General features: G+C 40.8%; 1 protein-coding gene across 3 annotated transcripts in view; it reads left to right on the top strand.

Moving 5' to 3' along the window:
• Positions 1–373: 373 nt before the first annotated feature.
• Positions 374–16,285, top strand: part of LOC118795715 (ankyrin repeat domain-containing protein 12-like) — a 28,538-nt gene continuing 12,626 nt past the window's right edge. For all 3 annotated transcript variants that reach the window (XM_036554416.1, XM_036554424.1, XM_036554408.1), the window contains exon 1: positions 374–516. In XM_036554416.1, the coding sequence (XP_036410309.1) occupies positions 484–516 (33 nt within the window). In that variant the 5' untranslated portion in view covers positions 374–483. The remainder of the gene's footprint in view (positions 517–16,285) is intronic.

Raw genomic sequence — 16,285 nt, 5'->3', positions numbered from 1 at the left:
CAGCTGCAGAAAGCAAGCGGAAAAGCTGACGTCAAGTGCCATGCGTCACCTCACCCTGTCCGCTTCGGCGTCATAGCTTCTAAAATCGCTAGAGATATAGGAAAAAAACCTCGTTCGCTGAACTTGCTGTGTAACATATAGATAAATATATAGCGCATACGTCATCTGTAAATTACGGTAAATTAAACCAATCCAACCTTTATTTTACTACGAGCACACGTCGTGCAGGGAGGGACGTGCGTGCCCACACTCTTCTGTAGCCAATGGATGTTGACTTATCGAAACTGTCAGTCCAGGAGACACGTGGTCACATTTCCACCAATGAGCGCAAGCCTTGCATTCTTCAACTGCGCTGTCTTGTTAGGAACGACGGAAGGGTAATGTTTTCAAACCAGCAACAAGCTTGAGAGGGGTGTGTGGTTTTGGGATTTTATCGTAATACTCAATTAAAAAACATTACCACCATAACACAAGCTCGAATGAATGAATAAGCGGGACCCTCAGCGCACTAATAAGGTAAGTAAAAAGTGATGGTTTTCGATTGTCCACGGCAAGAACAAAATAGGTTCTAGACTGTCTAGCTAACGTTAGCTACAACAAGCTGGCTGGGTAAACATCGCAGTTGTAACGCAGCTTCGTTACTGGTGTATTATGAACCCAGCTAGCTAGCTACCCTGCCAACTAGCTGCACTTGCTAGTACGGTTATCTTGCTGTGTTAACGAGTTAAGGTCTGGTCACTTGCAACAGCCTGGAAGAGATGGCGGGAGTGAGGCTTTGTGAGCTGGGTAGCTATTTCGCTATGGATGGCTAAGTTATGAAATTGTCTTTACCGCCATAATTCTGGTACAGGCGTAGAATAGCAACGTCGAGCGCTGCTACGTGTTGACTCTGACAGCCAAGCTAAACTCGGATTGGAAGAAGCAGCGACTGAGCGTTTGCATCGTTGCGAGAACGTCCCTGACAGCAAAGTCAAATTCTTGCTGATTTTTGTAGCCTATTATCTAGCTAGTATAGCTCCAAATGTACCACTGTCGAGATAGAGCAGTATTTCAGCCGTAGCTAACGTGGTACGTTTAATCTGAATACTACCAGCAAAGTAGAACTAATCATTATTTAACGTGGATTAAATAGTTTATTATGTAACTTGGCTGTTTTTTTAAATTAATGGTGATTTAAAGCATCTTTTAATTAAATGTTAGACTAGCTTGCTAGAAAATTTTATACCACGTTGGTTTGTTTAACTATGAGTCAGCTAATGTTAGTTAGCTGCAAAGCAGGAAGATGAACTAGTTCTCTGGGGGAAAGCCAGCAACTGGATAGTTAGTTAACTACCCTGTCCAGGTATTTGGAGGGTGAGCAGAAGAGGACTCATTCAGTTCACATTTATGCCTATTTCACGTTGAGTTGAGTTTCTGAAGCCAGCATTTTAAACCGGATAGTTTGGTCATTTGTTTGCAAATGGATGACATGGTTACCTAACGTTGCCTAACTGGTTTAGCAGTTAGCACTACATTTGTTTCGGCAAATCTTCTGTGCTCTGTATAGCCAAATAGCCAGCAAGGTGAAGCCTTAGTGAAGGGAAGGTAATTTACATGGCTAGCTACCTATCTAGCAAGCAGACTAGATACGTAGCTAGCGGGCTGCTATGGGCAGTGTCAGTGAATGAATTCCTGCACAAACTCGTTTTTCCTTGCACGAGGTTGCATTGGCCAGCTATCCAGAAACATCTACGTATTTGCAAAGGGGATTGAAGTTGCAGTATCTGTGTAACATGACTTGCAAGCTACATTATAATGCATCAGAATTACTCAACGTAGGACGTAGGACGTGTGTACTGTATAACCGAAGGCGCTGACAGTACGTGGAAACAGGGAGGTTACGTTGCGAACATTACCAGAAACTTCTGTTCACATCGAATATATGTATGCCAAGGGGTAGTTAAATGCACGAACCCCTGAAAGTAGTGGCACATCTTCAGAACGGGTTTCCCCATTATTACTGTGGACTTGCAGATTCACAGAAACATTAATTGGTTGGAAGCCAGCCAAATTCGTATAAATGGCGCTATTGTGCATGAAGTGAAAGGCAGCCAATTGGAAACTGGTCAGTACCTTAATCAGTGTAATGTAGAGTCGGGCAGAGCTCTACCTGCCTCTCTCCGGGTCGCTGTGAATGCAGGAAGGGCCTCTTTGTCGGAGCGACACGATTTGTTACCACACTAGAAACGTCAGAAACAGACATTTCCACGGCAAGGGCATCAGAACAGACGTAATTGCCCGAATTCCTAGAGCTGCTCTTAAAAACGAATACCATAATATAGTAACTGTTGTAGTTATGGGTTCCAAAGATGCTCCTAACTGACAGATAACGATTCTTCTCTCTTGTGCTTGTGCATCCACAGATAACATCTGTACGTCTGCTGTTTTGTCAAGATTGCCCTAACGTTACCTTTAAAGGTGGCACCAGTGGAATACGTTGTTTTCCCTGGTATATTCAGAAAATTGCTGGCCACTCTTTCTGCATTGTTCACGGGCCCATCTTAGGTTTTGAAATGATTGTTACTGCAAGCCATGTAAATGGGATTGTCAGTTGTCCTGGATTTAATTTTCTGCTCACTTTCTGAGCATTCACGTTAGAAGCTCAAAGGCTTCAATATATTAAATTTTAGCTGAGTGTTATTTTTTAATTAAATTTCAAAACAAAAGCAAAGTTCAGGCTATTACAGCTCTTTTACCGGTTGTAGATGTATTTGTCTTATGATTTTGTTAGAGGCAGGCTTGGGCCTTGGTTGGACAGTTGGTTTAATTAATCAGTTAAAGTATTAGCCGTAGGTGACTACTAATTCTTTTATCAAAATATATCATCTAAATTGTTTCAATGAATGATTTCAATGAATACATTTTTTTAGGAAACTAAATGTTGCTGAATTGTGGTTAGGATGTCACTGGGTAATAACACTATTTAGGGAGATATTGTGCAGCTGTTAACTATGGTGATATCCATTTTCACTGTGTGTAGTGACAGTTTTTATGTTGTGTTGTAGAAGTGCTTGTCCTCTGAAGTTTATAGTGGGATGAGTAATTACCCTGACAAATGCCCCCATAAGTAATGTTACACTCTCCCTCACGTAAGTGACAGCAACCAAAATGACCATGCATAGTTTAGTATTACTCTGTCTAAAATGCAATTTTAAATGACAAGTACTATTAGAGATTGCAGAGCCTTGATCCTTTGATATTGACCTTGACCTCCACTGGTAAGGCATAAGTACTATGCAGGGACTGAGAATAAGTCTTGTGTATTTCTCAGTCATGTAAATAATGCCAGTCAGTTTGCTTCATAGCTTGTAAAATATAACTGCTCTGTGCAAAGAAAAGTAGCATTTCTATTTTCTGAAAAGGAGAAGTCTCAATTTAATTGGAGGAAATTGACTCTGTCAAGTGAAAAGTCCTACAGCCTCCAAAGGGGGCCCACATGCACGGATGCCACTGCACTTATTTTTTCTGGGCAGACAGCTGTGGTGACATGGTCAGTGTCAATTGTCAAAAAGGGCCACAGTTCAGTTTTAATGTATAATAAGCGGTTCCTTCCTCTGTAATTTGTCTTGTCTCAAGAAATGCTGTTCATGCCCATGTGAGTCTGAGGTCACAGAATGGAGAGTTTTTGGCTTTCCCAAATCTTTATTTAGTCATGGGTTGAAAGAGCAATGAATAAGACTTTGACCCCTTAGAGATTAGCCGCTGGACAGTAGAGCTTTACCATGAAATCGCTCTTTGCTACATATAGCAGTACTGTTTTGGTGACATGACGCAAGAGCTTTTCATATGTATTGAGAAATATCTGATAATGTAGGACAGTCATGAGACAGACCTACTTATCGAGAAAGATTCTGTAGTCTGGAGAGTTTTTCAAGAATGAGTTCGTAGTTTCTCTGAAAGTCCTTGAAATTCTTACCAGACAATGACATGGGTTTATGACATGTTGTTTCTTTCAGGCAGAATTGAGTAAACTGAAGGCTTCCTCTTTTTGGAAGTGGAAACTGGGCCCCTGTTATGTGTATGTGGGGAAAACCCCTGTCAAATGTCATGCAGCACTACTCATCACATATGGTAACACTACCTTGAGTCGTCACACCTCTTGAAACGTATAGCAGCAGCTTCTTTTTAATTTGATTCACAAATTCCTTTTTGATACAAATTTTCTACGGTTTGCTGGATTCTAAATAATATATAATCGACAAATATATCATGAACAGTAAGACGTATTGCTTTATATCCAGGTAGCTAATTGATTAAGTGCTGGAAAAAATTTCCCCCCCTTCTCCTATTTTCTCACTTTCTCACTCTCACTTACTTTTTTGCACTTGAGAGCATTGAATTGTCAGTTCTGTAGAGCTGATGTCTTAGAGAGCCAGCTGGAAGATGGCTTATACGTCTCAATTAGGCCAATGCCAGATATATTGTCCAATATTCTACTGTGGTAAAATACTCCTGTATCTGCCTCCAGCAGGTTTCTTTTTTTAGCTATTGAACCTCTGGAAGAAATGAAAAAATAATACAAATGCATATGGAGGCAGAATATGTTGATTAAAACACAAAGGACTTTTTTTGTACGAAACTGAAACTTGAACATAATACAGACATGTGTAATGTTGAGCGTTTGGCCCTGCTAACAATCACATAGGACGCTTGAATTTGAAATTTGGTTACCTATGAGCTGTACTGCAGCTAATGGTGGTTAATCTATGCTTGTCCTGTCTGAATAATCAAAACTTGAGGTATTACAAGTAAATGTTTGCCAAACACAGATACTAATCTGTCTTATCACGTGGAGGACAGGTTACACAGATTCAGTGAAGAGAAAATAAACTCTGTTCCACCTCATTTCATAATAATTAAAAAAAATAAAGTAACTTGCTGTAACAATTGCCAGTTATGCTCAACAGTTATTACTCATTGTGACTTCTAGTCGGAACAGAGCCACAGTTTAATTGGTGATGTGTTATTTTGATGAGTTGTATTTATCATATTTAAGGTGGGTTAATGATACGACAGAAAGCTTTCATCATTTAGTGAAGACTGCCATAATTTTTGTAGTACTCTTGAAATTTGAGTCATTTTTTCATCGATTCATCTGTTTCTCTACACATATATTCATCTGTTTCTCTAAACGTATAGAGATCCATATTTTTGCCTATTCATTGTAAAATTGCATCAGTGGATCAAGACATTTTTTCCCAGCCCAGCTTATCCCATGAAAAACCCTGGCACTTGTTGCTTGTCTTTTTAATTGCCAGCTTTGTCACTTGTCAGGCCAAGTGAAATCCATTTTGTAGTTTTTTGAAAAAATGTAAAGTAAAATTAAGGTGTGCTTAAGATTTGGGATAGTGGTCATGAGCTTTACAGATACACCCTGCTGACCTGTTGAGTGTGGGGCACATTCTGTCTGACATGTAGCCACATGCGATGGTACAGTACCAATTAGAAGTATTTTCTGGAAAGCATCATCATAACATAGTTTAAGTCTTGTGTTGCTCTGTCTTGAATTTTCATACTTTGTAGCTTTGTCAGTTCTTACTGTTACCTAATATATTTTTCATAATTAAGAAATTCTGTTTGTAGTTTTGTAACAAACTTAGCAATAATTTAAAATGACAAGGATATACATTGTAAGTAGTTGTACAGGTAAAAAATGTTATTTTTGCTTTAAACTCAAACAATTTGGAGATTGAAGATTGAGATTAAAATATGAGTATGGGGCAAAAGTATAGAATATTTCCTTTTGTCTCTTTCTGTGATTTTAGGCTATATTTTTATTTTATTTTAGAACATTAACACCTTTTGTGTTCAATCCCCGTATTTTTGGTGACAGATTACTATTGTTATTAATATTATTATTGTTACTATTTTATCCCTTGCATGCAGTAACTGTATTGGGTGTGTGACCCGTTGATATCTCTTGGTATTCTCCTTAGTGATGTTTTGCCATGCCTTTACTGCAGTTGGTAGTTTTAAGGAAGTGTCTGACATTGGCCTGTTCCTCAGCAAATGAAAATCATGCTTGACAGGATTAAAATCAGGACATTGATGTGGCCAATCGAAAACTTGCCACTTGTTTTCCCCTGATGAGCCCTTTGGTAGCCATGGCAGTGTATTGTATTGAATAGGCCATTTGCTTAATGGTTAAACTCCCACTAATGAGTCGGGAGACATTCTGTTGGGCAGAAGAGATGTTTCTGTGCACTTCCAAATTTATCCTTCTGCCGCCATCATTAGTTAAATCATCAGTAAAGATGGGAGCTAGTTACAGAGGCAGCCTTGCAAACCCAGGCTCGTGACAGCACCTTCATCCATCACAGATGACATGGTGTGCTTTGGATTACCTGCAGATCCTTCTGCCACACCTTCTCCTTTCTTGTCGCTTTAGTAAAGGGTTATCGGGGTCTCGTCTGTTCATAAATCTTCGTTCCAGAACTCTACTGGCTCATCTCTGTACTGCGTTAATAATTCTAATCTGGCCTTTCTGTTCCTGGTGCTGATGAGAGGTGTGCGACTTGCGGTGTAGCCTTTATAATTCTGCTGTCGTAGTTTTCTGCGAACGGTGCGTTGTGATACTTTTCTCCCCTGCAATCTGGAGGTTGTCGATGATGTCACATTTGTTTTAGGGTTTTTCTTCACAGCGCTGACCTTTTTCTGTCGTAAACTGTAATTGTTCCCCTGGTCATTGCAGATTGTCAGCGCTTAAGGATTCGGATCGACGCACTAGTGTCTGTTGTCTTCAGGCACAGTGAGCAATAGGGACAAGATACAATAAGTTAGCGCTGCTTTTTGGAGGAGCAGGAAAAGTCTTTCAGGAACGTAAGCTGAAGTAGTGTTTCACTAAAGATTTGTCGCAGGCCAGGGGGATTCATAGTTATGGCCTTGTCTAGGCTGTAAGGGGCTCTCCTTGCTGTCTGTTGTGAATGTATGTCTGCACAGTACACAAACACAAGTAGGTAATATCGGAAAGTACAGTAATCCTTTGGGAGTTGGCTCAGACCCTGTTCATGGTAGAAAAATCCTTCTCGCTTGTTCTTGTTGTTCTTGGATGTCCTCTGGCTGTGTCTCAGTGGTATTGCTGTCTTTTTGAAAGAATGTTACTTTTTTTGGACCCGCCGTAGGAGAATTTCAGGGCCATCTTTCTTCCAAACATTGTAGCAAGTTATTCTAGCATTAGCCATCTATTTCTGTATCGGCTGGGTTGTCATTTTTTTAGTTTCATGAACATGCATGCATTCCAGGCATTTTTGGCTAGCTTTGAAAAATAATGTTATATTATTATAATGAGAGTGAAAAGTTAGCTAGTCTTCTTTTTCTTTTTTTTCTTGAAAAACATCTTTAGATTGAAATTTAGATCGACAGCAGTTATTATTTTATGCAATATTGCCAGTAATTAATAAAAAATTAGCCTGTTTTTTATAATTAAAATTTGTGTTTTTTTAAAGGTTGTTTTTTTCCATATTAGTGATCCAATTTATGTTTATTTTCATGCTGCATTCGTCATATAGCCAGTCGTTTTTAAGAGCTTCATGGAGCTTTGCTGGTCTGGGGTCAATTTATTTTCATTGCTCTTGCTTTCAGACAGGGAAATTTTGTAATGAAATCCCCAATGACACACAGCCTTGTGCAGGTACAAAGTATGGCTCTGGGTCTCAGTTCACTGTCATTACAAAGAATGCAGGATGATTTATACAAATGAAAGACATTTCAGAAATATTAATTCAGAGTAACGTAGGTAATTTATGATATGCTGAAAGGTTTGTGTGCTAAAATTTAATTTTTGAGAGTTTTGTGAGAGTTTTGCGTTTGTGGGGCAGCTCTTACTCTTATTTCTTACGGGATGGTTTCCCACGCTGTGTCATCTTAAGCTGTTTCTGCATTGCCGGCTTAATTAAATCATATATTTAAGCCAAGCTGTCCGTGCTCTTACTGATCTCAGAACCGAGAAGTAAACTTTGTAAGACGCGGCCGGCGGCTTCCAATGCAGCCGCTCTTAGCTGGGCTCATTGTATTCCCGTAAGCAGCCCACGGCTTCACGGTGCGAGCGTGTGAGCGCGTGTGTGCGTGTGCGGAGGCAGCGGAGCCTGGTGACTGCACGACCCGGCGTGTGCTCGTTAGCAGAAGAATGTGGGCAGAGGGTTGGGTTTGTTTTCATCCCCGGCGCTTCCTGTTCGCTGCCGCTGGTGTCCAGGGCGGTGTGGGAGGACAGCGCGAGCGTGCTCTGAGCTGCGGCGGGTGACCAGCGTGAAGCTCCAGTTTGCAAAGCAGAATATCGCACGCTGCTCTTCAGCTAAAGCGCGTCCTGGCCTGCGCCCGCTGGGATGGAGTAATTGCAGAATTGTTTTGTCTCTTACAGTATGCTTCTTTCGATGTACATATTTCGATGTACAGTAAGTGTCACACTTTAAGTGCCAAAGTTCCATACGATTCGATGTCTAAGGCAACGCATTTTCACACAGGCCTAAAATGTGTGTTTAGTAGTTGACTAAGCGGCGACAAAATGTAATGGCATTGTGATTCCAGGATCTTGGCATTTCCTGCCATTGTTAATGGCAGTTGTATGAATAGAAAGTGTGCTTGCCCGAGGTGGATATTTATTGGCACAGGAGAGCATTAGCTCTGGGTTATTACTCATTGGACGAATGAGATTTTCAGCGTTGTAAGTCAACTGAGGATCAGAAAGCGGTTTTCTGACACCTGTTCTGTACATACACCTTGCTTTGAGTAGAAGTGTATGCACACCACAGCTTTCTCATTGTAATAAGGCTGTACATACACTGTGTATTAAAATAGATTTAAATAAATTTCAGTCTGTTGTCCATCACTGCTGTCAGACGAGATATGATTAGTTGAGGTTATGATGGATTCAAATCAGTCAAACTAGACAGTCAGCTGAAGGAACTAATTTTTAAAACATTTCGGCTCTCCTGACCATATCAGTCTGGATTATTCACTCAAAGAAAAAGCTTGTTGGGTATCATAGGGCAGTTTCATAGGGTCATTAATTGAAGGAGTCCAGCAGAACAGGACTTATTTAAGGCTTGTTACTTTATTTTGGGCCCTGCAGATCTCTTTGTGTTTTCATTGGTCTCTATTGTCTCCCCCCAACCCAGTTTATTTTTGTGAGTGAGAGAGAGGTCGAAATCGCTGTTGTTTTGGTGTGATTAATTTTGATGTAGAAACTGTTTTAGGTCAACATCTCAACATCTCCAACTCTGAAACCTTCTGCAGTTTCACTGCTGAAATGTTAATTAATATCTATAGATCATCTGTGTCAACTTTGTCGTCATTGCCCTGATATTTAGCAGATAATATTTCAAACCGAAATATTTAAACCGGATTATTTATTTTTTTTACCAGTTGTGTTTGAGTAGATGTCAGATGTTGGTTCCCATGTTGTGTAAAAGTTTGTGAGTTAGGAAATGAATAAATGAAAAAATAAAGGTAGGTAGAGCTGGGGAGCGCCTTTATTCGTCACCACCATTATTAGTAAAACAAGCTGTTTCATTACTCCCGTCTTCTGGATGCTCTTTTTGTTTCTCTGTCGAAGCCATTCATTCTAGTCTGCAGAATAACTGAAATTGCCCTCGGAGGTTTGTAACGGTGACATTTTGTGCCATACAAATGCCATTCTCTTTCTCCTTTTGCAGAAACCTTTTCACTGGGAGAGAACATTTACATTTATATTTATTCATTTAACAGACTTACATAGGTTACAATGTTCTTTACAAGTTCTTTACAATGTTATCCATTTATACAGCCGGATATTTACTGAGGTAGTTGTGGGTTAAGTACCTCGCCCAAGGGTACAGCAGCAGTGTCCCAGTGGGGATCGAACCGGCAACCTTTCGGTTACGAGTCCTGCTCCTTAACCACTATGCTACACTGCCACCCTGAAATGGATATTGCCAGCATCTTTATTGTGAGAATGTCAGAGCATTATTGTTTCTGACTGGTAATAATGTAGTATTAAAACAGAAAACCATAAGCTGAAACATGACGTCAACAGCATTTTTGTTCGTTACACATGGCTTGCTTAGAAAATCATTAAACCTTGCAAGCTTATCATCGGGAAAGGGCAGATGTCAAGAGTGCCCGCGTGATGATCAGGTGACAAACGGCCCTCTTTCCTTCCTCAGATATTCTGCACATATCCTCATGACATGGATAATCTTGTAGTATCAAAGACTTTCATTTTTCAGTGATTTGCAGTACTGTAAAGAGAAAATGTTTTGCTTACAACTTGAACAAAAAGCAGTGTGTGCTTAGCGTTTGGCAGAAGCCTGAGTTAAAAGAACAGGCTTTAGAAACACCAGACCTCTGCTCCTGTCCTTTCGAATCTCTGAATGTCATAGTAAATAAGTAGTCAGGTCAGTGTCCTACTCAAAGGCCTGAGTATCTTTGCACATTTCAAATTAACTACAAGCTTCTTAAAGCCTCCCACAATTTCATTCTGCCAAGCGTTGTAATACTGCCGTTTGGTGCACTTGCCTCTGTGTGTAGTTTTTTGTATGCACTTCAACAGGATGATGAAAGTGGCACGCGCTGTTTGTCATGAAGCATTACAGTGCGTCGAGGACACACTTCCATTCTTTTTGCAGACGATAAATTTCTTTGCTTTCAAGGAAAATGTCAGACAGCTTATGCACACATGTACCCTGTTACCCTCATCAGACATGCTGAGAGGGTAACGGATTACTGTATGGGCATGCTTTAATCAGTCGTTAAGATAAATAATAAGACAACCAGTATGCCCTGCTTCTCAAGAGAACAGCACTGTCATGGCATGGGCACGCTGGTGGGTGGATATAGTCAGCAGACATGCCATCTTTGGCGTTCATAGCCAGCGGTTTCTATGCTGGCTTTACAAGCCACGCATTCCCTAAATGACAGGGAGTGATCCGAAAGCCAATGAGATCCACTGCTCCAGAATGAACAGGTTGCAACAAACTGTGCATCAGTGTGTCAGCCTCAAGGAGGTGGCTGCCCAGTATTTATTGATGCAGTAAAATGTTAACTTGACAGCAATAGTGTCAAGTTCCCCATAGAAATGAACCTCATTATTCTATTTATTTTTATTATTATTATTGTTATTATTATTATATCAGTAGTAGTTGTAGTAGTGGTGGTGGTAGTAGTAACACCACCTTCCTCCTCCTGATAGATGCCAGTATGGTGGAGAAATTGTAATGTACTGATCAGTGTCCACATGTAGTCGACATGTAATGGTGTGGTCTGGAACATCTGTTTATTACAGAGCCTTACTCTTTACATGGACAGCAACCTAACTGCCTTATACTGTATTAATGAAGGTTGTGGGACTGCGTGGCCTGAATGGCTCGTGTAAGTGATTAGTCAAAGCGGACTAATTTTGGGCTGTTTGCGTTCCTTAAAGATCGGGATATCGTCATCCCTGGTTGGAGTTGAAAGTGTTTGATTGCGGTAGATTTCAAAGCTGATAAGCAGAACAGCAATTACTACAAATTACGGTAATTGAAAATTTGGGAAATGGAAAGGTGTCCTTTTGGCCTTTGGGCTCTGTCCCAGCATTCTGAGCGTGGAGTTATTTTCTTTCGTTCTTTTTTTGTGGTGTGGCCTGGAGCCTTGTCTACATCTGCAATGACTTTCACGCGGTGCCTGAGATGAGTGGAGGCACAGCACAGACACAGCGGGCGGCCGCAGCGCGCTGGCTGAATCCTGCAAGCGACTTGATAGTCTAGGGTGCTGTTAAGGACGAAAAATGAAACGAGGAATATCAGTAGCGCTCCCGGGTCCATCAACACAGATACCTTCTGAATAATGTATGCAAAACGAGCACCACAAGTTCTTATTCTCTGTGTCGGCCAGAAGAACGGTCACATCCCTCGCTTCCGAGCAATAATTCAAGCGCCTGCGGGTGTGCTGTGGCATTTTCGAGCTGCTTTTTCAGTTGGCCAGACATGCTAGCCGGCCAGATGCGCTGTTGCCTGATGTGACACACGAGGCTGTGCGTGCCCAGTCTCCCATGCTGCGCGGTCCTTAGCGCGGGTGCGCTGTGCTATCCTTAGCTCTTCCGTTTTCGCTGCAGTCAGGGGACTCGTTCTCACGCACCGCACGGCTCCCTCTGCTCGCCCTACTCTCCTCTCTCTCGCACGCACACACACAAGCACACACACAAGCACACACACAGATATGCCCCGAGACTAACACGCAGTCTTCCTTCTCGAAGACCTTAACAATGGTTGTGCAATCATTCATTTATTAAGTAACTTCTTTGTTGTTGTTGTTGTTTATTTCTGTTTGGAGGTTCTCAGTTAACCAGCGCCGTAACGTGGGCTCATACGTAATTGCCTTGTTGACAACAAGATGAAATTAGTTGGTCATGACGCCTGTCTGCCATCTCTGTGCATTGGCACATTGGTTCCCTCTCAGGTCTTCTCTCTTCCATTGCGATGCCTCCCCTTCCGTTGTGGTTGGATAGCATAGCGTGTGCCTCTGTCAGCCACTCTAAATTGTGATTGTGGTGCGAAATGCGAGAGAGGGCCTCGGGCAAACGCAGCAGTCTTTCAGTGTCGCATCATATTACGGTTGGTCTGAGTGCGAAAGTGGAGTGAAAAGTTCAGTCATGTAAGATGCACACGTAACAGCGCTGGCCGCTCGGTGCTTTTCCTAATAAAACCAAATAGATGAATAATCAAGTAAATCTTTTTTCTCCCCTGAGTAATTTTAAAATGTGTTTTTCACCGGTGACAGTCTGCACGCAGACCACACTCTCCTCCCACCTTTGATAAGTGCACCACAGAGTGACGATCATTGCTATCATGAATGAATTTTCTCTGGTGAACTTCAGTTTGGGACGCACGCAGCCTAAAAATGGCTTTGTGCAATCCTTTAGGCAGATAGCATACATAGTAGATAGATGAATGGCTATATGGAGTTTCAGTGCAGGTTTCGAAAAGAAACTTAATCTTTTAAGTGTGTGTGAGGTGCCTTTTTTCCCCCGCTGGGTGACATCATCGGTGAAATATGAAGGCTTTGAAGTATAGTGATGGGAGAGCCCCTCTGTGATGCTGTTGAGAAAGGTCTGTGGCTACATGTGTTTGGTTCTGCGATGCATCAGTCGAGACTGAAAAAAGGTCTGTGCAGGAGCACACACCCGTGCGCCGGGGCCCTGTCGCCCAAACGCCCCCCTTGTGAACGAGGTAGCTGAGCGCTCAGGCATAAATGGGGGGCGTTAGTGACAGTTATTCATCACAACTTTTAAGCTTCTGTCAGTACAAACAACGTTCTTTTGAATTTGAAATAAAAGATGTTCTGATGTCTTTGTGCGAATGATCAGGCTATGTAAGCGATTTTTCAGTGCTTTTATTTTGAAAGGTCACACTGGAAGTGATGGTGATGAGTTACGTGGTTTTGACTGATGAATGAGGAAGTTAATAAAGCTTGTCGATCGGTTCGGAGCTCCCGTCTCCTTGTTTAATTAATTATTATTAAAAGTACAGGCTTACAACAGAACGCTCGGTTACAATTATAATATTTTCATGCTGCCGGTGCTCTGACCTCACCTCATACACTACCGGCAAATGATCTCCATAACAATGCCTATAAACTTCTGACGGCTCTGACAGCAGTCCGGTTTCGCGGGTTTAGTTTTTCGATTAGCGCAGTTACATTGTTAAAGCTGTGCCGCTGCCATGTTTTTGTTGAGGTGATGTCAAAGTGGTTGTTTGATTGGAATGGGGCTGATGAGACTGTAATGGAAGGTGCAGGTGGTTGCAGTCACTCCGAGCACAGCGTATCTGTAACATTGGACTAAGAATTCACTTTCTGAACACATCCTACCTGAAGGCTGACGGAGGGAATGTTTCGGTCAGTCAAACGAATGATGAAGAAATGAACTAGGTTCATAGCAAAGGAAACACACAGGACAGATGAAACATTTTGACCCAGTTTCGTTTGTGTTTGTTGATACTACGTAACATGTCTGTCAACAGGGGTTTGGTTGAGTTTCAAACGGAGAAGGCAGAATTTTTTCTTTGAATAAATTATGAAGCCAAAGTAAAACACCAGATTGTTGATGAGGATGCTCTGTTGTACTTATTAAATTATGCTTGATGGACTGATAAAATTTTAAATAGAATGCTATTGTTATTTATGCTCCTTCTACCTCTCTTGCCATTCACATGTGGCTCCCTGATTTAAATTGTACTTTCTGTTTTATTATCCTTGAAAATCAAGAAAGTAAAACATAAACCACTTAAATGTGACACTGGTGGGATTCATTCACTCTTCTTGATTCAACTGTATGAGACAGGAATGGGGTGAATAACCAGTGACCCGATCAACACTGAAAATAACACAAAATAATAAGAATGGGATAAAATATCTTAGTGTTAGATTAGTTTATTAATTTATCTAGTAGGGACCATGCACAACACAACAGTTACACCAGATTTAGTTATGTAGCAAATTTGCATCTGCAGTCCCCTGGGCAGGAAGCACATCAAAACATTAAAATACTCTTCAAGCAGGAAGCATAACATACCAGCTTGATATACAACATTCACAAACACAGCAAGAACAGAAGGGGGAAAAAAGACAACGTCATTACATTTCATTTATTATGCACTAGTAGCCATAAAAAAGGCAAATGTTAGTGTTTACATGATTGCGTGGCCTTGAGCCAAACTTTTAGTCTTGATGAACAAATTGTGAAAGGTGTGGATTCTCTGATGTTAGTGGGTATTGAATTCCATTCCGCTGCTGCCTTGACCATGAATACTGTTTGTCCAAAAGCTGTCTTCCTGAATTGTACCATGCAGTCACCTGTAACTGATGGCTCTGGCTCTGTAGCATTGTCCCTTACAAGAGATAAACATCTTTTCAGTGGAGGAGATGCCACATCATGAATAACATTGTACAGCATGCAGGTGTCTGAAAAAATATAAAACTGTCAAAGGACAAGAAGTTCCATTTCTTTACAAAGTTACAGTGATTATGGCCCCTTGGTTTTATTTAGAGTCTTAAGGTTTGTTTGTAGACGATGTATAATGGTTTAAGTGTGGTTGCTTCTGCCGGAGACCAGCTTGTAATACAGCATGATAAATGAGAGAAGATCGTGGAGTGTACTAAAAAATTTGTAGCAGATAGAGGCAGTTGATGTCTGATGTGTAAAAAATTCATCAGATTGACTCTGACATTGCTGTAAACCTTGTAAACTAGTTTCTTGAAATTTGTAGTTAGTGATGATTCCCAGATTTAACTGCTGGACAACAATTACAACCTCTCCATGAACGATGAATGAATGATTGTTCTTAATGGAGAAATATATACAGATAGTTTTGCTCACATTGAGGGTCAAAAAAGAGAAAGAAAACCATTCTGCTGCTTTGTTCAAAACTGTGGTAAGTTTAGAACCAGCTTATTGTTTAGATGTGGTATGGGTATAAATAACTGTGCCGTCCGGGTACATCTGGATGTTAACATCTGGACAGACTGAAGGGAGATAATTAATTAATATATAATGTAAATAAACCAGCCCCAGTACTGAACCCTGCTGAACGCTGATGGCGCAGTCAGAAAACGATGACCACTTGTCATTGACCCTTGTGCATTTGTCGAGTTTCGTGACATTAGAAAACGACAAAAGCTTTTGTGGCTATGAACGCATACTGTGAAATAAAATTACCGTGTGACTTAAGTTACTTTTTAGCTGGTTTAAATTTTTTCCAAAAATGTGTGCGAGTGGAGTTTTTGCTTACTTCACTTGTTCTGTCCCATTACTCCTCAGCAGTGCTATGACAAAAAAATACTTTATAAAATGCTCAGTTCTGTCTTGTTCCTATTGGTCAGTTTGCCTTTCAGTCATAACAACATTCACTGATATACTAGAGGTAAATTGAATTTTCATACATGGTTTTGATACCAATGCACATTGACAAATATGAATATTGCAACTGGTTTGTTCCACATCACTAGGTGCTAAATTAAATTACAGAAGGTAATGTTAATAAAACAAAGGTAATTGAAATAAACAAAGACGTCTCAAAGGCCAGCTTGTTGGCTAGCTCTTTAACTTGATACCAAATCCATCAGCACCATGTAAGTAAAGTTAAGAACAGTACATCAACAGTATCTTAATGAGCTAGGTAGTACTTTCATTGGCAGTTTCATGTAATCAATACGACCTGTTAATCTGAAACTTTTTTTTCTTACTTAAGGTAAGCGACTTAGCTACATAATGATCAGCCAATTATTAATCCATTTT

This window comes from Megalops cyprinoides, chromosome 2, assembly GCF_013368585.1.
Source record: "Megalops cyprinoides isolate fMegCyp1 chromosome 2, fMegCyp1.pri, whole genome shotgun sequence".
In the NCBI taxonomy this organism is placed as follows: Eukaryota; Metazoa; Chordata; class Actinopteri; order Elopiformes; family Megalopidae; genus Megalops; species Megalops cyprinoides.
Note: the sequence above shows the minus strand (reverse complement) of the source record. Positions and strands in the feature narration are given on the sequence as shown.